Genomic DNA, 25,266 nt, shown 5'->3' with positions numbered 1-25,266 from the left:
TTAAGTGCGGAGAAGTTTCGCCAACTTCATGTTAAGACTAAAAAAAATCTGGATTCTACATGGTACGATTTTTATCACGAAATTAAGACATTTTTAGATGGGTGGCTCAAGGGATTAAAAATCGAAACATTTGAGCAACTCAAGGATTTAATGTTGGTAGATCAGATTAAAAAGGCGCACGCCTTATGAGTTTAAGGAACATTTTATAGATGAATGGGCCACGATCACTTCACCAAAACAGTTGGTGGGTAAAATAGAGGAATTTGAAGATGCGAAAAAGACGATGGTTGGGAAAACGAAATTGGGTGAACTGAAAACGGAAACATCAGGTAGACAAATGGGTGTTTTTCAGTCCACTGGTAACGTTTTCAAAAATAGAAAAAACCCTCAAGGCACACAATTTAAAAAAGATGATGATGCACGCAATGTTGGGAAAAAGTCGGACGCGAATTTTGATAGGAGAAAAAGACTCCAGTGCTATGAATGTGGATCTTTTGACCATTTACGTCCTCAGTGCCCTAATTTAAAAACTCAAAAGGCAGATTTGTATCGGATAAGCGGGAGATCAGAGAAGAATCTGTTAGATACCTATACATTAAATGGAAGAGTAAATGGTTTTGAAGTACCTATTCTACTATTCTAAGAGATACAGGAGCAACGGTAGAATGAAGGGGGAACATGTGTGGGTTCGACATTTGTTGGATGATCATATGACTTGTTTACCTGTTGCTGAAGTAGATATTGAATGCGATTTGGATACAGTAACCACCAAAGCAGCTGTTATAGGAGACCACTTAGACCAAGGGCGATATATACTAGGCAACCAGACAGCGGCTCTTCTCAGAGGGACTGAGAAAACTTTTTCGTCGTATGTCGGGAATGTTAATGCGGTTGTTACTCGATCTCAAGACGACAATTTAAGGAAGCGGAAAATTTATGTGAGACGAATCAAAATTCTGAGCAGAATGAGTTAGAGTTGGAAGAGGAGGACGATGCTCATGAGAGGTCTGAAAACGGAGAGATATTGCCTCCTGTCGACCTTTGTGTCCCCACAAGTCCTGCAATTCAAATTGACTCAAGTACTTTTATTGATGAACAACAAAAAAGTAAAGAACTTGCCCCTTTATTAGAACTAATAAAAAGCGGAAGTAAAACAAGTTATGGGATTAAAAATGGGGTTTTAGTAAAAAAGAAGGTAAATAAGTTAGGAGGAGGAGAACATTTAATTGTTGTTCCAGGAAACCTCAGACAGCAAATTAAAGCAATTTGTCATGAGGGAACTTCAGGTCACTTAGGAGCTCTGAAAACAAAAGACTGGTTACTAAGACATTTTTTCTGGCCAAATTGTTATAAAGACATCGAGGAATTCATTAAAACATGCGAATCCTGTCAACGAGCCAAAAAGAAGTCAACGTTGGTAATGGTACCTGTGATATCTGAAGTCTTTAGTAAGGTTCATGTAGATGCTTGCGGGCCTATGCCTACATCTACTGAAGGTAATAAATATCTTATTACAGTTATGTGCTTAGCATCTAAATATCCTGACGGCGTCCCGGTACCGGATATAACGTCGAAATCTGTTGTAAGTGCACTCTTGCAGATATTTAGTCGGATGGGCTTTCCAAGGGAGGTTCAAACTGATTCAAGGGAAATCTTTTACGAGTCGTTTAACTGTTAAATTTTTGAAGATGTTTGGTATAAAAATTTCCAGAAGTTCGGTTTACCACCCCCAGAGCAATCCTGTGGAACGGTTCCATAGGTCAATAAAAAGTGTCTTTAAGGTATTATGTATTGAAGCTGCCTCAAATTGGGAAGTACAAGTACCTGCCGCTCTCTTTGCTCTGCGGACAGTAACGCATGATAGTACAGGATTTAGTCCAGCTGAATTAGTGTACGGCACCAACTTCAGAACACCTGTCGCATTATTGTATGAGAGATGGTTAGATCCTCAGGAAAAATAGTACTATATGTTACTATATAGTAAATTGGTAAATAATCATACTATATAGTAAATTGTTAGCTTTATTCATAAAGACAAAATGTCTGTGTTGGTTTTTCATATATTGTATATGTATTTTTTTATGATGGCCTGGTTATGAGAGTGGAGAGCCTTTGTAACAGTGTGGTTTAAAATTAATTGGTAAAATGTTGAACAGTCTCTATTGAAACCAGAAACTGACTGTGAACTGTGAAGGTTTACTTCTCCTGTGTCGGGAGAAACAAAAACTGGAGGCGGAAGGTGTTTGTTTGTAGCGAACGCCTGCCTGAACTTGTATTTTATTCCGTAGGAACTTTAAAAAAAAAGTTTTGTTTCCTCTGTGTCCGAGGAAAACAAAATCTGGAGGCGGAAGGAGTTAGTCTGTAAAGAACGCTCCTGAACTCTCTACTAGAAAGACCTATGATGCTCTCGACTAGAGAGAACTTCGTTAGCGGACTCCTCACACTACGAGGACTTTTAATTCATTTTAACACCTATTTTAAAGAACTGTGAATGGCAACGACTTAACTGAGTAATACGCATGCGTAAAGAGAAGAGACTGCTGGTCAGACGCCTGTGAGAGGGAGCGCTGGGAAGCTCCGCCAGCGAGCTGAGGTGTGGAGACTTTGTTCATCGAGTGATGACGAGTGCCATCTTCGTTAACGTCTCTGATCGTGTCACCAGCTCGGATATCTACTATAGTTTTCTAAATGTATTAATTAAATGTTGTATCTGTGATATGTTGTGTGAATAAAAAGGGATGCATCACCATTGCTAGTGTTGATTCCGTTCCCACTGAAGCATCCACGACGTCACAGTTCCAAGAGATAGTTCTATTAAAAATCATTAACCCTTTTATTGACAGTAATGGACTGTCGAGAGTTGGAGGTAGATTACGAATTAGCAATTTAACTTACGAGAAAAAATTTCGTATTATTTTGCCTTCTAAACATAAATTAACAGAGTTAATAGTTAATTACTATCATTTAAAATATTTGCATGTGGGTACTCAATCTTTGTTATATCATATAAGACAAAAATTTTGGATTGTAAATGGTAGAAATGTTTGTAGAAAATTTGTATAACATGTTTTAAAGCTAATCTCATTGTAACTCAGCAAATCATGGGTGACTTACCCAAGGAAGGAATTACAGCTGCTAATTTTACATTTAATTGTACTGGAGTTGACCTCTGTGGCCCATTCTTAATTAAGTACAAAAACCAGAGAAAAGGTATATACCAGAAAGTTTATGTGTGTATTCATTTGTGTGGTTACTAAGGCCATTCATTTAGAAATGATAACAGACCTAAAATCTGAAGCATTAATAGCTACCTTGAAACGTTTCTTTGCACGAAGAGGTAAAAGTTCAACACTATTTAGTGATAACGCTACTAATTTTGTAGGTGCAAATGCAGAATTAAAGAGGTTAAATAAACTAGTGAACGAACAAGATGAGCGTTTAGATGGTTATTTGAGCTCTGAGAATATCGAATGGGAATTTCTCTCTCCCAGAGCACCCAATTTTGGAGGCCTCTGGGAGGCTAAGTTAAATCTTTTAAGTGCCACTTCAAACGTGTCATAGGTAAAGGAATTTTAAATTCCCGACCATTGGCACCCTTGTCTTTGGACATTGATGATTTAGATGTTCTAACACCTGGGTACTATTTAATTGGTAGAGCAATTAATTCGATTCCTAAGCCAGGTATCACGGAAGTTAACATTAACAGGTTAAAATTGTGGCAACAGATCACAAAATTAGTACAAATTATCTGGAAAAAATGGAACTCCAATTATTCAAGTCATTTACAAAATCGATCTAAATGGCAAAGCTCTAAAAACAATATAAAAGTTGGAGACATGGTCTTAATTAAAAATAATTTGCCTTGTTGTAATTGGGCAGTTGGTCGTATAATAGAAGTATTTTATGGTAAAGATGGAAAGGTTCGCGTGTGCAATTTAAAAACTCAAACTGGAACTTTCAAACGACCAATTTCCAAATTATGTGTCTTGCCAATACAAAAATGGGTATTGTCTTTATCGTTATTGTGTAGTATTGAATGTGCTTCACATAAAATGTCATTATGTAACTGAAATGTTATATTGCATTGTTTTGTGTTATACGCTGATGTATATGGTAAATGTCTAATTATAATAATGATTTTATTGATTTTATGTAATAGTACTTATTCAAAATTGTTTATAATATACTTGTTTAAATTTCTTTATACTATATCTTAATTACAATAGTTGAATGCTACGCATTGCAACGCGGGGCGGCATGTTCGCACCTGCGCACCTGTAATGTAATCCGCGCATGCGCATCTATAATGTTATGATCAGACGAGTTTGAGAATTGTCATCGATGGTGTACGACGGCTGGCAACAGCTATGAGTTAATAATACGTGATTGTCATTTAATTATGAGAATTAATAAAGAACCGAACCAGCGAACTTATTATAGTTTGTGTTATTTGGAATGAGTCCCAAACAAATGGAAATTAATGAACCTGGAAATTTTATGAAGTCATGGAAATCACGATGCAGACTAGATGTACAGGAAAGAAAAAAACTATCAGATCAAACATTTAATATAAATATTCTTTAAATTAAAACATTAAACGAACGGCCCCGCAATCGCTCTAAAATTGTGTATACACCATCTATACCTAGTTATCTCTGTCTCCTCAGATTTGGGGAAATCTTTTAAAAATTCAGCGTTATTATTACGGCCACAGAATTCTGTTTCACTTTGCAAAACTTTCCAAAAGTGCACAAATTAAATATCTGGCTTTATCATTATTGGCTTAACATTATTGGCATTATTATGAACGTAAAATGGCCAGAGTCATGTGTAAAAATGAAGCAATAAAAAATAAATTCGTCAGAACGAATGGAACTCTGTACCTCAAGATAGAAGAATATATAAATTAAAATAATGAACAGGAACATGTCTAGCTAGCCTCCATTTGAGTCAATTCATATCTAGACATGGCCCTTCCGCACTTGTTGCGAACTCTAGCCGATAGATGGCAGTGATGCGTTATAACTGTTGCAATTTCAGTTAATGTTTTCTAGTGTAGCTAAGATGTGTTGTGTATCGCCAATAGTGCAACGTTGGCTGTCATTATATTGTGCCAACAAAGGATTAATATGTAAAATACCTTCAATTACTGTCTGAAATGCTCATCTCATACAACACTACGCGAGAACTTTCTACTTTATTTAATCTGATTGTTGACCGAACCCTTTACGGGGAAAATATCTCTTCCTCAGACAACGCCGTGAAAGGGGCACACCAGAGCACTCTTACATCCATGAATATAAACACTCAGTATTAGATAAACTATGTACGAACTTGAGTTTCGAAGATATTTTAAATCAACAGCATTATCAAATACCCTTCGGAACAAAGCCAATATCTATGTAAGCAATAAATTTTAAGAAACAAGTCTTCATCTTAGTGCACGCAGCCATCAAAATTATAACTGTATGAGAATTTCATGGAAAGGCAGCACGGGGCCGCAATGAATCAGTAGCGTCGTGGGCAATGTACCTTATATCACCATATGGTGAAGCCCTAATGTTCCTCATGCTAATTCCTCCTCTGCCCAACATAGACACACACATGAATGCAAAATAAACTATTAAACTCAGATTTTTGCGTTTAGAAGCTTCATACATAGTCACTGAAAATCGCTTAAAGCTTTCAGATATTTCTCAAAATATGCGAATTTTTCATGTGATAAAAAAATTCATGCTGTTTGCATTAAATATAGAACTTTGGAAATTTAGATAGTAACCATATACTTTCACATAACATATATAGGCATAGGTGCCTTTTACATATAAAATTCTTATCAGACCTTTGAACATTTCGAGTCAATCGGCGCTGTGCGGAAAAACTCATTGGACCGCTGAGTTTTCCTATTGCCAGTCATCAATCGGGAGGATTACTCGAATGCGAAATTCGTATGCTCACTTCCCTTTCCTGGTTCTTGAATAGTGGAGACGTAGGTATACGTATATCGTACCTAGAAATAATTTCTAGAATTCTAAAATGAAAAGTTAATGTCGTTTCGCTAGAAAAGTTTTCCGAATCTATATATCTATAAGGTATCTATTAAGTACATGCGTTACCAGTATCACTTCTCTTTTATATGACATCTTTTTAAAGAGATTCTCACAATCATAATAAAATCAGTTTAATGCTAAATTTCGCCTATGGTATCAGTAGCTACGTATTTGCAGATTTTCCCCCCAAAATCCATTTCTATTGCTTGCTTGAAGCCGTTATTCTTCATCAGCAAAATCTTCCGCGTCTCCTAGTGTCGAAATGAAAGGGGCAGTCCATACTGTCAAGGGAAGGTCTTCCCAGTGCTCCCAGTGTCGAACCAAACGCCCTGTTCAGTTGGAAAGGAGTACTTTTTCTCCGAAGCAGAGGTGACAAGTTCCCAGATCGAAGGCCTATTCGCTGACGCAAAAGTTCCATCTCCAATCTTGACTTAGCTGGAATAAAAATTGAAAGTTTTCTGTCAGAATGCAAATTATATTAAATATGTTGTAAATCGAATTATCCGATTTCTTTTATTACCAGATTTAAATCTTTTTTTTTTTTTTCCTTTGTGGATGAAAGTTGGGGGGGGGAGGGAAAACAGCAACATGAAACTGAAATAGTTAATCATAACTGAATAGTCTTTCGGATAAGAACTAAACTGAATTGTCTTTCGGATATAAATTATTTTTAATTTTTGTTTTTAAAAATATGCTCTAATTCTAAAATTCTGAATTTTGCTGAGTTATGAAGTACAATAGTTACATAGTTAAATGAAACATGCTTTTACTTAGTTCGCAATTTTCAAATAAACAAAGATTGATTTGCATTTTGATCATGACATCTTCCAGGTGACGATGGTATTTTTATTTGTTTGGTGATTTTGCACTGTGATTTGTAGCACCAGTGATGGGGTCAATTTGTGCGTGTATTAAATTGTTTTTTGTTTACGTAACAGAGTTATGGCTACGATTAAATAAAATAGAATGGTATTAAACTCTATTTTCAGCTGTAAATTGTTATTTAATGATTAACTAAGAAAGAATAATGAATAACTTTTCAGGAGCAAAATCATTCTCGAAATCGATGGAGTTTTATTCAAAGGCTGTGTCAAACTAAAGTTGCAGTTTTTGCACAACTTGAAATTAGAATGGTGTACTTTTACTACGTACTACTTCTTAACCATAATTAGTGGGATAGATTGTTCTTATAACGATATAAAAATGAACAGTAAATCCAACATATTTATGACATAGGTTTTCTTAGTTTAGTTGTAAGGATCTTAAGTTTTACTAACGTTTATTTTATTTTAAATCTTTACTATCACTTCTTATTTTCTACTTCCGGCCAGAATTATAAGCGTGAAGGTTTTTATGCAAAGTTTGTCTGGCGAACGCCAAGTATTTAAGTGTGGCCTCTTTGCCAAGCGAAGGAGAGGAAGCAGTGAGTCAACGCAGGCCGCTTACCTTAGAAGTTACGCAGTTGCTGTTTGCCTTCCAGGCCAGAGGTTTTAATCCTCTTGATAAACTTAAACGTATTGTAGTGTTCACAGTCTCTGTACTACATACGCTTCCTGTTATTATAAGGCCAATCTTCCACGTTTATTATTCTAAAGTTAAATTAGAGTTTAGTTTTATTTTTATACTTTTACGTTAGACCCCGAGTGGCGGGTCATTGTATTCCGAAGTACGGAAGTTATTGTATATAAAGAAAAATAAAGGGTTTTGTATACCCTTCGTCTGTATCCTGTCTACTTACCACAATTAGTGAACATAGCTTTAGTAAGCTCTCTGTTCCGAGTCAGGTTCTTGTATGTTCCCGAAGAAGGTTAGAAGGAACATTGACCCTGATAGTGGCGCCCAACGAAGAAGAATAACCATGACCGAGTTTCAAGAAGAACCTGTGCTGCCTGCAGAAACGGCTTAGAATCCAGAAATGCCAGCTGCAGCCCTGGAAGGATTCGGTTACATCGTCCAGACCATGCGCGCTTCGATGAAACCAGAAGCAACGTTTAATGGAAACTCACCGGTAACCAGTTTTTTGGAAAAATTGGATGACCACTTCATGCTCTACCCCGTGCACGAGTTTCAAAAAGTTACCTTAGCTACCAGCGCTTTGAGGGGCCAAGCGCTTAACTGGTTCAAATGTATCGGCAGAAGTCTCTTGTGTCAAGCAGGAAGTCCCACCTATACTTACGAAAATTTCAAGACTGCCCTACTAAAAGCCTTCCCTGTTGTAAGGGATCGTGCGAAATTAGAAACGGAACTTTTTAGTATATATCGACAAAGAATCGAAAACCTCTCGAGCTTTATTTTAAGAAAAATTCACGTTTTCAAGCTCTTGTATGGAAACCGTCCGGATCCTGAAATAATTCAAGTGATTTTGCCGAGGTTACTGCCCCAAGTGCAAGACTTTATTGAATTAAGAAATCCGACTACACTGGCAAAGTTATTTGAGCTAGCAATCCAGTTTGAAAGTAGAAGAACGGCGAACGTCGAAAGAAGACGCCAATATCAACAGCGAAACCAATTTGGTACGCCAAGACTACAACAAACTCAAGCACATGGCTACGGAGAAAAAGCGAATCCGTGGGCAAGGAAACCCGAGCATTCAAAAACAGCCGGCGAACGTCGACAGTTCAATAGCAACCCAGGAAAAAAGTCGCAAGGCCAGTGGAAAAAGAAGGAAAGCACGGAAAGGAAAAATAATTTAAACTAAAACGGATTTCTGCGGACGAGAGGGTGCGGAAATCCGAAGGCCACGAAAACCCCTCTTCCTACAAGTTAAATACAGTAATGGTGAAAAATTTGACTCTTCCGAAGATTGAAGTCTTGGTGAATAATATCCCGGCCACCGCACTCCTGGATACCGGCGCGCAGTGTTCCTGTGTGGCAGAAGAGTTTTTTATAAAGTATTTTCGCAAATACCGCATATATAATGCGGATGATACGACAGTATTAGCGGCGCAAGGAGAAAAATGTAAGTGCGTAGGTAAAGTAGCTTTGTATATCCGTATCAAGGACGAACATGTAAAGGTGATGTTTTTATAGTAAAGAATCTGCAAGCACATTTGATCTTAGGAATAGATTTTCTTTCAGACGCACAAGCTACACTGGATTTTAATGAAGCGTCCCTTAAGCTGACAATGAAACCAGCGCGTGTAGAAAAGGCTGAACCGCCAAGGTTAAATCTTGACCACCTGCCTAATGACGAGCAAGATAGAATCCGACAAGTGGTAAGTGAATTTGCTTCGTTATTTAGTGATATTCCAGGATTTACTCAGGTTACTAACCATAGTATTGACACCGGAGATGCATTGCCAGTTCGTCAAAAATCATACCGGTATGATAAGAATAAGGAAAAAATTATAGAATGGCATATTACCGATATGCTACGTAAAAAGATCATAACGCCCATCTCAAGTAGTTATGCTAGCCCGGTGGTTTTATGTAAGAAAAATAATGAGTATCCTTTGGAGCATCCAAAAAGGTGGAGATTCGCTATTGATTACCGTAAATTAAATTCCATAACGAAATATCCGGTATATCTGTTACCGATCATAGAAGAAATTTTAAGGAACATAAAATCAACCAAATTTATGACGACTTTAGACTTAACGACTGGTTATTTTCAAATAGGGGTGAGGCCTGAGGACGTGCCTAAGACTGCTTTTATAACCAAGTCTGGCACTTATGCATTTTTGCGTATGCCGTTTGGCCTTTCCGGGGCCCCGGCAACATTTCAGCGATGCATGGACATTGTGTTAAGACCTGTTCTTGGAAAGTCCACATTTATCTATTTAGACGATATCATTATTACTAGTGATAAGCTCGACCAACATGTACAGGATTTAAGACAGGTGTTTTCTTTATTAAATGAGGCCGGTCTAAAAGTTAATGTCGAAAAGTGCAAATTTTCAGCCCCTGAATTAAAATATTTAGGTTACAAAATATCTCAAAAAGGGATCGAGACAGATGAATCAAAAATAATCGCTGTACAAAAGTATCCGACTCCAAACACGGCAAAGAAGCTCTCTTCTTTTCTAGGACTTTGTTCATATTATAGGTCCTTTATAAAAGATTTTGCGGCTATCGCTGAGCCATTGTTAAAATTAAAAAGGAAAAAGGTAAGATTCTCGTGGACGGCCGAAGCCAATAGTGCTTTCGAAAAATTAAAACTAGCATTAACGTTGCCCCTGTGTTGAAATTTCCTGAAAAGGATGAAAATTTAGAAATTTCAGCGGATGCTTCGGATTATGCGGTAGGAGCGGTACTTTCGCAAAATCAGCAGCCCGTGGCATTTTTTAGCCGAACTTTAAATCAAACACAAAGAAACTATTCCGCGACCGAGAGAGAGGCACTTGCAGTTCTGTTAGCAGTGCAAAAGTTCCGAGTCTATTTTGGAAAGGCGCCGATAACAGTATACTCTGATCATGCGGCGGTAACTAGATTGTACTCAGGGAAAAATTTATCCCCAAGGTTAATAAGATGGGCACTCAAGCTGCAAGAATATAATCTGGTAATCAAGCATACCCCTGGAAAGGAAAATATCGTAGCAGATGCCCTATCAAGGATTAAAATAGACGAACAAGGCAATACCGTAAAGATGGCAATGCTTACAGCGTGTACAATAAATTCCCGAGAAACTGTGATAACCGAACTGGGTAAGGATCCTGAGTTTGGAAGTATTTATGAGTATTTGAAGGATCCTGAAAATTTTAGCCACCAAGATATGGTGGCGATAAGAAATAGGGCGGCCCATTACGAACTAATAGATGGTCTATTATTTTATACAAAAACTACAAATTCCAACAACGAATTTCGACCTGTTATCCCAGCTAGTCTTAGATTAAATATCCTGCAGGAGCTCCATGACAGCCCTTTAGCTTCTCATGCTGGTATTCGAAAAACTATCCAACGCGTACGCGAGGCAGTCTACTTTCCTGAACTGCAAAAGTTAACAAGGGCGTATGTCCAGTCCTGCCCAACATGTCAAGCAGTTAATTATATTAATTTCCGCCCGGCCGGGTTTCTAAATAGTATTAAATCCGAATTTCCAAATGAAATAATTGGCATCGATTTATTGGGCCCTTTCCCAAAAAGTCAGTTAAATAAAAGTCGCTATCTCCTTGTTATGGTTGATCATTTTAGTAAATGGACCGAAATTGTTCCCTTAAAACGAGCCTCCGCGAAATTAGTTACTGATTCTATTTTAAATAAATATATTTTAAAATACGGGGCGCCCCTAAAAGTTATATCGGATAATGGTCCTCAATTTGTAAGTAATATATTTGAAGACATGTGCCAAAAACTGGGCATACGTCATTTAAAAATGGTCCCGTATCGGCCGCAATCAAATATAGCGGAACGGGTCAATAGAAATATAGTGAAAATTATCCGTAGTTATGTTAAAAATTTTCATAAAAGCTGGGATAACTATGTCAATGAATTTGCTTTCGCCCTTAGGACCGCAAAACATGATACAACGGGCAAAACTCCTGCTGAGTTATTTCTAGGCAGAAAGATTATAACACCGTTAGATAAATTATTTTATGTGCAACAAAGAGCACCAGAATTTAAAATGGGTGATATAGAAAAACTAATAAAGGAAGCAAAAAAGAATACGGAAGTAGCACAAAGAAAACAGAAGCTATATTATGATTTGAAACGACGGGGAGTAACTTATAAAGTAGGGGATGAAGTTTTAAAAATGAAGCATTCACTTTCTTCAGCACCAGAAGATAAAACTGCCAAATTTTTTTCACGATTTGAAGGACCATATGTTATAAAAAAAATAACTCACGCTGCTGTAGTGTTAAAAGCCAGAAATGGTGAAACCTGTTCCGCAAACATTGATCAAATCAAGCCCTACTTCGATCGTAATAAAATGCAAATCTTTTCAGATCTTTTGCAGGATCCGGCATGGCAGACACCGCAGGTACAAGTTCCAGAGGTGGAAAAACGACAAGTACAAGGGCAAGCCAATGAGAGACAGAAGCAAGTGAAAAGAAAATTGCCCCGCGGGAAAATTGAAGGTAACAAGAAAAAGAAGCCGTTCCACCGTCCAGAAAACAGAGTTCACGAACACCCCCAGAATGAAGAAGGGAGAAGGACGACGTATGTGAAGAGGACCAGGAGAAATGACGGCAAGTATAACCCGTCTTTAAAACGGAAGATCTACTCATCCGACAGAACTCTCCGCAGCAAAAGTCGCCGAACTGCGGAAGGGCCATCAGCGGCGGAGGAAAAAGTACAAGGAAAATTTGAACGGCCAGCATCGAGGTCCAAGCAAGAACACGGAAGAAATTTCCCGGTTCCGCCAAGACCAGCTGCCATCAAACGGCCAAGACCACAAGCAGAGGAGAAAAGGAAAGTATTCAAGGGTGGCCGTACTGGTGAAAAAAGGAAGCTTCCAGAGGAAAGCACTGAAGGGCGAGCCCGTACAAGAAGGAGGATAAATCAAGCTACTATCTGCAGTACCTTTAAAGACTGGGCCCAGAAAAGGATGTCCGAATATTACAAAGATAAGTAAAATTTTATGTTACTTTGCATACTTAAGTTAATCTTTCATTCTTACTGCAGCCCACCAGCGGCCGAGCGGTAAAGACGCTGAACACTGGTAGTTCGGTCCGATGTTCGAATCCCGCGAACGGGCTGGCTGCATGGACGTTTTCGTGGTTTTCCCCATGTGTAACGTGTATACGAGCCAGTTTCCCTTAGAAAGTCCTCCACGAAAGGCATCCCTCCCCTCAGGCAGATAGCCCTAGCGTGCTTTGCCATAATTAAATACACACATACACACATTCTTACTGCAAGTGGCAGATTTCAAGAAGTTTTACCTCATGCGAGGTCTAGCTTTATCGCCAAAAGGGCGAGAAATGAGTTGTGACCGATTTTCGTATTATGTTCTTCAATTACTCGCGCGTAAAACTAAAGTTGATGTATAATAGCGTTGTGTAAAGACTTAAATATTTTAAAAAGTTATTGTATAAATTTTATTTAAAACATTCTAGCAAGAAAGAAGTTTTAGTCTGAAAGACTTTTTGAAATGTAGTATTATTTCAATGTAGAAAGAATTGGCACTTGCTTTGAAAAGAATAGAAGTTAACAATGTACTACTAATGTATGTTTTCAAATGTGTAAAATTAACGGCATGTTGATATGTGCTTATATACATGTGAACTGTTATTTTAAATGTTAAGAAATACCGTGATATGGTAAAAGTGAAAGCAATGTTAAAAATTTGTTATTCGTGTGACTGTAAAGACTAAATCATGGCGAATATGTGTTAAACGTTGAATGATGTAGTTAGGCTCTCTGACGCTACACTTTAGAGTTAGCCACTTTTAGAATAGTACCTCAGGGTTTAGAGTTGAAATTAGGGTGTGTTAAGAGGTCTCGTTATGTTGAATTTTAAGACGTTAGTGTTTTGATTGTAAGAGGAAGTGTGGCACACGTAGACAGAAACACATTCGTGTTTGGTGTTCTTTTACAAAACATGTCAGAGAGCACGGGGAGAGATAATTAAAATAGTCATGAATGAAATAAGAATGTTAAAGAGCAGTATAATTGTATATGTTACTTGCCATGTCATTGTGTAACATTTCATTAAACTAGTTTTCCTTCCAGATCTCTGGAAGGAACCAGAATTGAATAAAAGCTCCTGTTTAGATGCAGTACAGATGAAAAAAAGATTGTTGTATATCCTGGGAGCTGCTATTGTAACAAATTTCTTTCTTTTAAATTTCTAGTTTCTAGCGAAGTTATGTTTGTAAAAGATTGGCCTCGCGTTATATTCTAGAGCTAAAAGTTTTCAACAAGGTCGTTTTAGACCTCAGTTTCAAACTAATTAACTCTGGCGGGAAGTATGTAAGGATCTTAAGTTTTACTAACGTTTATTTTATTTTAAATCTTTACTATCACTTCTTATTTTCTACTTCCGGCCAGAATTATAAGCGTGAAGGTTTTTATGCAAAGTTTGTCTGGCGAACGCCAAGTATTTAAGTGTGGCCTTTTTGCCAAGCGAAGGAGAGGAAGCAGTGAGTCAACGCAGGCCGCTTACCTTAGAAGTTACGCAGTTGCTGTTTGCCTTCCAGGCCAGAGGTTTTAATCCTCTTGATAAACTTAAACGTATTGTAGTGTTCACAGTCTCTGTACTACATACGCTTCCTGTTATTATAAGGCCAATCTTCCACGTTTATTATTCTAAAGTTAAATTAGAGTTTAGTTTTATTTTTATACTTTTACGTTAGACCCCAAGCAGCGGGTCAGTGTATTCCGAAGTACGGAAGTTATTGTATATAGAGAAAAATAAAGGGTTTTTGTATACCCTTCGTCTGTATCCTGTCTACTTACCACAATTAGTGAACATAGCTTTAGTAAGCTCTCTGTTCCGAGTCAGGTCCTTGTATGTTCCCGAAGAAGGTTAGAAGGAACATTGACCCTGATATAGTAATGTTGTTAAATATGAACTTGATATTTGGATAATCTACACAATTAAATGAATGAATTTTTCTCTTTATAACCAATGTATAAAGAACAGAAAAGCCATTTCTTTTGTGATATATAGATGTTATAATTTTATTAATATTACTAAAATACTAATTTGATAAATTTCTTTAAAAATGCATTTATTTCGAAAATGAAAAATATGTTTATCTTTCTGCCTCCAAGAAAATTTATTTTACCTTTTCTGACGGTTACATCTTGTCCAAGGATAACATGATTGCCTTGCAGAACTGCTTTGTCAACTGGATCGTAGTCATCGAATTCGACGAAAGCAAAACCTCGCTTTGTGTTCGTATTTCTGTCCATCATGATGTCCACCTTCCGAATTTTTCCGAAATTGCTGAAATACTCTCTAATATCCGACTCCTGTATTTCTGATCGAAGACCTCCTACAAAGATTCTATTGACTGTCAAGAGCCCATCAAATTCTTGGAAAAATTCTCTTGGCACGGCTCGTTTCAGTGTTACCTAATGAAAATGGAGTTAATTAGCTGAGTCCCTTAATTTTATTATTTAATCGTATTGGGTAATTTTTCGCGCCATTATTTGACTACTTGTACAGCAAATTATCTTCGGTTGTTAGTCTAATTTGATATCAAATAAGAATCTCCCATCTTTCGCTTTGGCGAGATTATCTGCAAAATTAAATCTTATTTTTTTCAGTTCCCAGAGTTATTAATCATAGCTGATTCTCTCCCTCCAGAATTTCCTAATACGGCAATTTCTCTAATTATATTATTTTCTTCAACTGTGTTTTGTATACGTAATGGTAATTTTTGTGCATATTTTATGACTGCAAGTAAGAGGCGTTATATATGTGCTTTTATGACAGGCTGTTAAACATATTAAACTACATTGCCTGATGGAGAAAATCAGATCATGAAGGAGCAAACGCGTTACCATGCAAAGTTTTGTGGGGCTGCACATCTGAAAGCTATGCTAATGATTGCATTTCAAATGTTAATCGCCTTATCTGGCTATTTATATCCTGCATGAAAATCGGTTGATATTCTAATCAACCGATTTTCATGCAGGATATAAATAGCCAGATAAGGCGGAAAGTCAACAGTTTCTATGTCATCACGACTATAATACCCGAGATTTTGCTGTTTCGTACTTGCGTAAACGAAGAAGCAATACGATATCGTCATACTCAATATCAGCAAATGGACGAGTTTCACAAGGGGATTCAGATTCCGCTTGCGTACCACTAATTAGTCTTTGTACTGCATCGCGGAGGAATCGAAGGTTGATGCTACAATCATTGGTCGGATTTGGCAACAGTGAACCCAGGAAGGAAACGTGCATCCTCGAAGAAGGTTCGGAACTAGAAGATGGACATCAGAAGACGACACACTGATCGTCGCATACGACGTAACCCGTATTTGACTCACGGTTTACAACTGGAGATATTTTGCAACGTGCTACAAGATACATTGTTCCAATAACGAAGCGGGCAATTTTGCAAAGCTAGGCTAGTACAGGCTCAGTGTCTAGAAGTATGTTATGGAGGTGTTATATTAACACTAAGAAATCGTCGTCAACATTTGCAGAAATGTTTCAAAAAGATTATGTGGAATGCCAATTGAACAATGTAGTCTTCAGAAACGATTCTCACTTCTTACTCTCACAAATAATGACTGCAAATAATCGTTTGCAGTACCATTAATGATAAAAGCCATTCACGTCTAGTGCAAATTATAGACGTTTTAACGAGACGCCGCTTAGTGACATGCTGCAACCCCATCTTCTTTGCATTCTAAAACGCCATTTTTCAACCAGATAATGCACATTACTCAGCTCCGGCCTAGTGACACTAGTAAGGCGGAACCGGCCGGAAACGTTTTTAGAATTTAGAAACGTACTGCATGACAGAATTTAGGAAATGTGGAAACTACACTGGCCGGATAATAGTTCTCCTTCGGTTCTGGCTCAATTCATCCTGAATGCAATAACAAGATAAGTAATTTCTTCTTTAATCAGTCCGATCCTTCGATCTCTCTCCAGTAAAGCATTTGAAGGTCATAATCAGACGTTGGTTGAATACTTCCTTTCTCCACAAAACGAAGGTGAACTATGTCTCACACCAACAAAACAGGGGCAGTAGTACAGGACATAATTCGAACATTCATGGGTTTTATGCAACGATGTGTTTAAGAATGTATGACTCGAAATGGGGCTGGACATGTTATCGATTCACTATTAAATATATAGTGAATCTTATCTTTGTCCATCGTTAAAAATTAAATCACTTTTTAAGTATTTGTTTACCTGTATATAAAATTTAATCTCTCTCCTTTTAATTTAATCTCTTACTAGTTCTTTTATGGTGTGATATTTTCTCTATCAAGCATTGTATGTTCGTAACAATATCTTCTTTCACTTTTACGAGTAAAGTTAAGTGAAAAATATAGCCGAGCGAGAGTCCCGCCCCTTCACAATGAGTGAAAATATGCGCTACTTTAATTGTAAAAGATTATTTAGATTCCTGGCAGTTTTGAAAAATTAATGAGACAGGGAGTAGAAAATAATAAAAAGATGAACGATCAAAAATGAAAATTGCCTACAAAGAACTATAACAGAGAAAAATACGCATTAGTCTACATCAGTGGTGTTTCGCGAATCTCTGGGGTTCCAAGAGATGAAAATAATAAAACACTTACACTAGTTGACTAGTGTTTATTAACTAAAAAATATAAAAATACATTTTTCGAAAATTAATCAGAAGCTCTGTGCATCCCGCGAAAAACCGTTGAACGCTGGTAGTTCGGTCCAAATTACGAATCCCGGCTAGCTGGTTGGCTGCATGGGTGTTTTCGTGATTTTACGCATGTGTATCGTGTACGGAGTATCTTCTGGATGAATACGTGAATAAAGCGGGCGTAACCCGGTCAAAACCGTTGAGCGCTGGTAGTTCGGTCCAACTTTGAATCCCGGCCAACAGGCTGACTCTATGTGTGTTTCAGTGATTTTCCGCATGTGTATCGCGAAAACAGTATCTTCTGGATGCACAACTGAATAAAGCGGGCGCAGACCGCGCAAATCCGCTGAACACTGGTAGTTCGGTCCAACTTTCGAATCCCGGTGAGCGGACTGGTTGCATGGGTGTTTTCGTGATTTTACGCATGTGTAACGTGTATGCATTATCTTCTGGATGCGCACGGGAATAAAGCAGGGGGAACAAGCGAGAAACCGCTGGACACTGGTAGTTCGTTTCAAATTTCCAATAGTTAAATATAACGCGAGGGCAGGTGGCACCTGCAGCACAAGTTAAAATAAAACATTTTAATAAAAAATACAATAATTGGCTTTATCTAAAATACCAATAATATATTGATCAAAACCTTTTAATAAAAAATACACGTTCCTTTAATTGTCTTTATATAAAGCATTCCGTTTCGAGGACCGTAAAAAAATTGCAGCGAAAATGCATGCGCAAAAGCGACAAATCTAGCAAACGCGCCCATTTAACAGCGCGCCAAATCTAGCGTACGCGCTGATTTCAGATTGCGTAAATTTATATACAGTCAAAAGTCGTTAATTCGAACACCCATAATCCGGACCTCAAAGCTAAAAACTTTCTACCGCGTTGCGCCGCGTTGGCACATGCGCACAGGCATTTTACGCGTGCGCGTAAGACCTTGACTACTGCGCACATGCGTGTGCGCAAGTGCAGAATACGTTTTCGCCTGCGCGTTTAATGTATAACGGACGGTGTAAGCTAAAATTATCTAATTATCTATTTCATTTAATGTTAATGATTGCGTTGTTCCTTAATCTTCAAATTGGATCCCGCTTATTATTTTTTGCAGACTGTAAGAGCAATTTTATAAAAGTAAACTTGAAATTTCGATTATGTCAAATAGAATTTCCGATGCTGGAACTTCCAAAGGATCTACAAAACGAAAGTATGTTTCGATGTCCAACAAACAAAAAGTGGAATTGCTCCAAAAAATGGATAAAGACATGAAGAATGTGACAGAGAGGTTAGTGAAAACGAAATAATTTCGATTGACAAGTTAGTCGGTATTCTCGGCACAGCAATTAACGGGACTTGAACAGCGGAACTTTGTAACTGAACAAGAAATTATGTCTGTTTATAGAATTAAAGAGAAAGTATTATCACATAAAATGAAGCAACTTAAACAACTTACATTGAAAGAAATGTTTAATAAAGTAAACAAATAAATATTAAGCATTTTTTTTGTGAATTTTGACACCCTTTAGATCATAATTGTTCTTTATTTCATAAATTACGGTTTCATATTTTTAATTTTAGAATTTCTGCATGCCATCTTGCGCGATTTAAACTGATGATCTATAATCCGGAAAAATCGATAATCCGGAATCGCCGAAGTCCCGACGAGTCCGGATTAATGACTTTTGACTGTAGTTCTATATTTCTTAAGACGCCATTGAAATACTAGTTTAATTCTTAAATCCTTTTTTCATTTTAAATCCTTTTTTGATATCCTATAGATTTAACAATTTGGGAATTGCCCATGACGAAAAGTGTGCAATGGAATTGTGAGTAAAATGCAGAATCATCCATTGCTTGACGCGTTTTTAAGAATTGCACATACTCGGTATCCATGTACACATTGACCTATTTTTATTAAAAAAATAAAATCCCAGAATTGCACAAAACGGCACTGCGCACACCCTTGACTTTATCTATGTACACATCGACCTATTTTCACTTAAAAAGTAAAAGAAAATTGACAAAAATCCATTTGTTTTTCCCTTGTAAAAAGCGGCAAACAAATAAGTGGGCGATTCTGCACTTTACAGAGAATTGTTTCAAAGAAAAGGCATCATTCATTATAGAAAATTGTGTTTGAACAACCAACGAGATGAAACTGTGCTTTAGCGATAACTCGGTAGCGAAATAGCGATGCAGGCATCCATTCAGTTATGTATAGCAATTTTTATATAAATTATAATAATGATCTGAAATAGTTATTTACTCTTATGCTTCCATTCAGTCATGTTTAGCCTTTTTTTACACTGCTCGACACTGAAAATGCAACCCCAAGAAGGAGTGGTCAGAAAGTGATAAAATTTGGAAAAAAGACAGAGACAGCAAGTAGCAATAAGTGATCTTTATTTCAAAATGATTAGTCAGAATACAGAGCGAGAACGGCATCGGCTCAGTAGGATGTTGGACCACAGCAGACAGCGATGCACGAAGAAACACGTCTAGGCATAGAGTCAATAAGAATGCGGATGGTATTATGAGGGATGGCTCTCCATTCCCTTTCAACCATATGCCACAGTTCGTCTTCTGAACGAGGCAGGGGCAGAGTCTGCAAACGGCGTCCAATCACATCCCACACATGTTCGATTGGTGACAGGTCACGAGAGTACGGTGGCCAGGAAAGCATCTGTACACCTTGCAGAGCATGTTAGATGCGAGCACTGTGTGTTCGGGCGTTATCCTGCTGAAAAATTGCATTAGGTAGCCCCTGAAGGTAGGGGATGGCTACCGGCTGCAGTACATTGTCCAAGTATCGTTGGGACGTCATAGTGCACTGAGTACGAACTAGAGGTGACCTGGAATCGTAGGCAATAGCACCCAAAACTATTATGCCACGTTGTCGTGGGGCGTTCCACAGCTACTGCTGGATTAGATCTGTCTTCAGGTCGAAGCCACACACGTATGCGGCGACTGCCACTGAATAAACAGAAGCGTGACTTATCTGAGAACACGATGTTTCGCCCTTCTGTCATCTACCTCGCTCCATTCCGCACCATTCTAAATGTTGGCGTCTATGCTGTGGGGTCAATGGCAATCTTCTTAACAGACGCTGTGAGTGAAGACCACGTTCAACCCATCGACGGGAAATGGTTCTGGTCGACACGGGAACATCCAGGGTATCTTACACATGCTGCAAAATCGCGATACAAGTGACTTGCGGGACGGCCACAGCTTGTCGGCGGATGCGTCGGTCCACTCGTGCTGACATCACTCTGGCTGCACCTGCACCCCTCCTTCTTCCCACATTTCCTTGTTCCAACCATGTTCGCCATAGCCGATGCACCGTGCTCGCATCCATGTGGGTATCAGCTGCGATTTGACGTGAAGACCAACCTGCCCTTCTCAATCCGATCACCATACTCCTCGTTGGCGCAGCCCGCAAAAAAGCCATAGGGCGACGTAAAGTCTACCAGGAGGGTCGGGCTGCGTCTCTCATATCATATCACCATACCCCTCGTAAAATCGTCTATCTGCAAGTGCCTTCGTTGACGGCGGCCTGGCATTCTCTCCTATTATACGTATCCCCGGGACAAAAACCAACTTTCTTCGATAATTTTTTGTCTGGCAGAAATAACGACGCGAATATTGCCCATTCTGCACGTTCCTTCCCTTATACTATCTTACTTCATGTGCTGCGCATTTCATATCATTCGCATAACTCAGTGATATGCGTCTACTCTAAAATTTGCATAAATTTCTGACCACTCCTTCTTGGTGTTGCATTTTCAATGTAGAGCAATGCATATAAATTATAATAATAAAAACGTACAGTCTTAAATAGTTATTTACTATTATACTTCCTTTCTCGCGTTAGGGTTGCCGCAATTATTTTTGGCAGCACTGTCATCAACAATACTTTGGCGATTTTTTACGCTCCTCAAAACCGAATAGTACCAGCACTAATATATATACTTTAAATATTATTTTAACATATGTTTTCCCAGTTTTCCAGTTGACAGTGCCGAGTTCTGCCTAGCTCCATTCCAGTTTTCCTGAAACCGCCCGGAAGACCGAATCTGAGGGTTTCATACTTCCACTTTCCCTACCATAAACTCTCGAGATGACTTTAGGCTTGAAAGTGTTTTAAGTGGCCCCATGCCACAAAGGCAATATATACTTATATTCATGCTTTCTCTGGAGTGTAACACACTATATAATGTAGATAAAACACATTATATAATGTAAGAAAAGTTTATTTGTGCTGCTTATTTTCGTACTGTTCTTCTTTCACCACTAATTTAAATTTTGACTTCCTTCGCATGGTTTAATAGTTATTTTTTCAGGCACATTTGAGCTTATAAAAGTATTTTTGTATCAATTAACGGTAACTGTTTTTCGCTTTGCAATAAATAATACGAAAAACATAATCACTAAATTAAAGCAGACGAATATAGATACAATAAAATTAACGGTACTTAGACTTCTGTAGCGGCCTTGGCGAGGGAAAACGACGTTGGCGCTATTCGGGTTAAGGAACTGTGGTTTTTGCCACCTGTCACTCACATCTACAAAAACGAAACTGACTATGGTAAACGATAAATTGGCAACTAATTCAATATCTATGCAACACAAAGTATTTAATATATACACGTAGAAGAAATTTAATATAATTATTTATTTATTATAGTATTTAATACAATTTTGTCAGCAGTTTATTTAAAATAACATAATTCAAATCAACTGATTTAATTATTGTATTTAATAAAGTTGTGTAAACAATTTACTTGGCGGAAAGTTATGTTTATTATTTTATTTAATACAGCTTGATTAGCGGTTTACTAAAACAAGCATGCATAAACATAGCGAAAATTAATCCCTTAGAGACTCACTCCTTCTGGGCGCTTTTCAACAACTGCTTCTAATAATGCATCAAACATCAACCACAGCTTCTTTTTCTGTTGATGGAAGATTGAAAAGAGTAAGCATAATGAATATTTTACGATGAAAATCCGCTACGTTGAAATAAGTGAAGTTAGATCGTTAGCCGTTTATTTTTCGCACGTGCGGAGATCGTAAACTTTCGCTTCTCGCACATGCACAGATCAATAACCTCTTGTTTCTCGTCAATGTCGAAACCTAAAACATTTTCTCGCCAAGGCCTCTATAGAAGACAAGTACCAATTTAACTAATCAAAAATTCCATTTTGCCACGAAAAAATTCCAGAGTCGTGGACAATGTTAAAATTGTAGTGAAACCATCTGAGTGAGCTTACCTCGCATCCATTGATAATGTGGGGTCGACTGAGCTGGACAGCATCCACTGATGCCGGCTCCTGAAAGGTGATGAATCCGAAGCCCCGAGATCTCCCAGTGTCTCTGTCGCGGTGAATCGTACAGCCTGTCACTGTACCAAACTTTTCGAAGTAATTGATCAAGTCACTTTCGGTGATGCTGGAATCAATGCCCCCGACGAACAGTTTGCGAAATCGCACCTATAAAACCCCTTAAATTACAAATACGAAGCTTAAGAAATTGCTTGTATAAGATGCATTGCAAATGGGAATAAAAAGTAACAACTTCATTTTCATCATTTACTTGAGATGCAAAGTCTAATAAATTTTTTTACTAGAAATTCTCTTTATGCTTTTACATTTCTCTTTATTTTACGATGAGTTGAAAGGATTTTAAGTTTTACTAACATTTATTTTATTTTAAAACTTTACTATCCTAGCTTATTTTCCATTTCCGGCCAGAATAAACGCGAACAAATTTAGTTATGCAAATTGAGCTTGCAAAATGTTAAGTATTTAATTTGTGGCTTTTAGCCAAAAAAGAGAAAGATACTTCCTTCTACTTTACCTCGTGCGTGCTTTTCAGTTAGTTCTTGTCTGCCTTTGAGACCAGAACTTAGTTCTCTTTGACACTTTAAGACGTATTGTGCTCACTATATATGTAAAGTTTAAAAGACCAGTCTTCATGTTACTAGTCTCTGTAAAATATCTGAATTTAGTTCTTATTTAATTTAATTAGTTTGTAGTTCTTATTTTTACGTTTCAGACCATAAGTACTGGTCTTTGTATCCCGAAGTCCGGGAACAGCTGTAAAAGTGTGAAGAATAAAGAGTGATTAAACTCTTCCCATTTGTGCCGTGTCTTCTACCCCCACTTGCACGAACATAGTTTTAAGTAAACTCCCTGTTCTACTCAGGACTCCAGTATGTTTGCAAAAGCAGTTAGAAGAAATAGTAGTCCTGATAGAGTGCTAACAAAAGTCGTACGTTCCATGGTCGGATAGTATATAAACTTTTGAAGATGATGAATATATGTTAGCAATTACGCATATTGCTTTCTTTATTATAAACTTCGGTAAATTTTTGATAAAAAATTATTTCAATTATTGATATTTTTTATTTTTTTAAAAATGAGATTGGCTCTTTCTCATTCGTAACACCACTTCAAAAATATGACAAAATACTATGACTATTAGTCTGTCTGTTAATCAGTGTTTAGAAATGAATTTTCAGAATTACATTTGGTAACTTTACTGTTTGACTGATAATCAGCTATGTATTGTAACTTATTATTAAAGCCTTGTTGAGATATTTTCGCTAGTGGGAAAATACCCTTAGATTCTCCTTAGTAAGATTATCAGAAGCTGGATTGTGACTTATTATTAAAGCCTTATTGAGATGTTTTCGCTAGGGGGAAAATATCCTTAGATTCTTCTTAGTAAGATTATCAAAAGCTGGATTTTCAATAAGAATTTGTAAAACTAAATGGGATATTTTAAATGAATTTAAACTGTAATTTTTTTCTTTACTTTTGATTTTATATATATATATTTATTAAGGTTTAATGTATATGCGAATATTCCTGTGCAGCAATATATCATTATAAATGAATAACGAGTATTTTAATTTAAACAAACGTCTACATACTTAGGAGCTCATTAGAGCCTTGCATTTTTCCTTTTAAAATAATGTTTTAATCAAGGAAGAGTACAATTTTTAATTATACTTAAACTATTATAACAATTTATTTAGATTATTTTTAAACATTTTGTATCATATATGATAGGCAGTAACTAATTTAGATTATTTTTAAACATTTTGTATCATATATGATGATAGGCAGTAACTCCGCCCCCCGTTGAATGCATAAAACAGGGAAAGGGGAGGTTCATAACGCACACACCTACTCGTCTGTTAGAGCATCGACATAAATTCTGTTCATAAAATCTTTAAGTCTTACAAATACACTTTTACCGCATATTAAACACTTTCACAGTATGTGCGAATCCTATACTATTGAATAACACTTCTCACAGTGTTAAATCTCATCTGTACTTCAGATAATTAGTGAATTTTATAATGAGGTTTAGGAAGCAACTTGTATGATTTGGTTCAAAAATTTAGGGAACACTTTTAAGTTTACGATTGGACATCTTTCTAGAAGTTGTTTGCTACTCAGAATTTTCACAAAAATAGTTTGTGAAATTTACCGATGTTTTGAAATATTATATCTCAAATATTTTTAACCGAAATTTAATGTTCTTACCTGGATCATAGTCGGAGGTACTAATTTAGTGGTTAGTATAGGTCCGTAGATCTCGTCGCACATCGAACTGCAGTTTATTTCGGCACCTGTTCCTTGCAGAACACTGAGCAGAATTAAACAGTTTCTAAATGTGTAACCAGAAATGAAAGCTTGATTTTTTTGGAATAGGAGACTGACATATTTTGCTTTAAGTAAACTGATATAAGAAGCTCTCATGCAGTTTTAAACATTCTCGAGCTTAAAATTCCGCGCGTATTTTAAATGTTTTGATGGGTAAATATTTCATTTCTTAAATCTTGTCTATGCAGCAGAATTCGAAACGCGTGCAAGAAGTTCAAATTTATTTTAAATTCACCAAAGGAAATTCATTTCGATACGGAACCATTACAAATGTCAAAAGTAACTTGCATGTACTACGAGAGTCAGAGGCTGTAGTCAGAGACTACAAGCTTCAGAGGCTGACCAAAAATTTAGG

The 25,266-nt window shown here is 37.2% G+C and overlaps 1 protein-coding gene across 1 annotated transcript; it reads right to left on the bottom strand.

Moving 5' to 3' along the window:
• Positions 1-3,961: 3,961 nt before the first annotated feature.
• Positions 3,962-24,969, bottom strand: LOC118199985 (heterogeneous nuclear ribonucleoproteins A2/B1-like). The gene is made up of 4 exons (XM_035371890.2): positions 24,792-24,969; positions 22,509-22,727; positions 14,717-15,005; positions 3,962-6,485 (listed from the first exon to the last, which is right to left on the bottom strand). The coding sequence occupies exons 1-4, from the start codon at positions 24,852-24,854 to the stop codon at positions 6,280-6,282; spliced, it is 777 nt and encodes a 258-aa protein (XP_035227781.1). The 5' UTR covers positions 24,855-24,969; the 3' UTR covers positions 3,962-6,279.
• Positions 24,970-25,266: the final 297 nt, after the last annotated feature.

The sequence above is a fragment of the Stegodyphus dumicola genome, chromosome 7 (genome assembly GCF_044657685.1).
Source record: "Stegodyphus dumicola isolate Sdum_Otavi_A_Nest chromosome 7, ASM4465768v1".
Classification (NCBI taxonomy): Eukaryota; Metazoa; Arthropoda; class Arachnida; order Araneae; family Eresidae; genus Stegodyphus; species Stegodyphus dumicola.
This window is presented reverse-complemented; position numbering and strand designations above follow the sequence as displayed.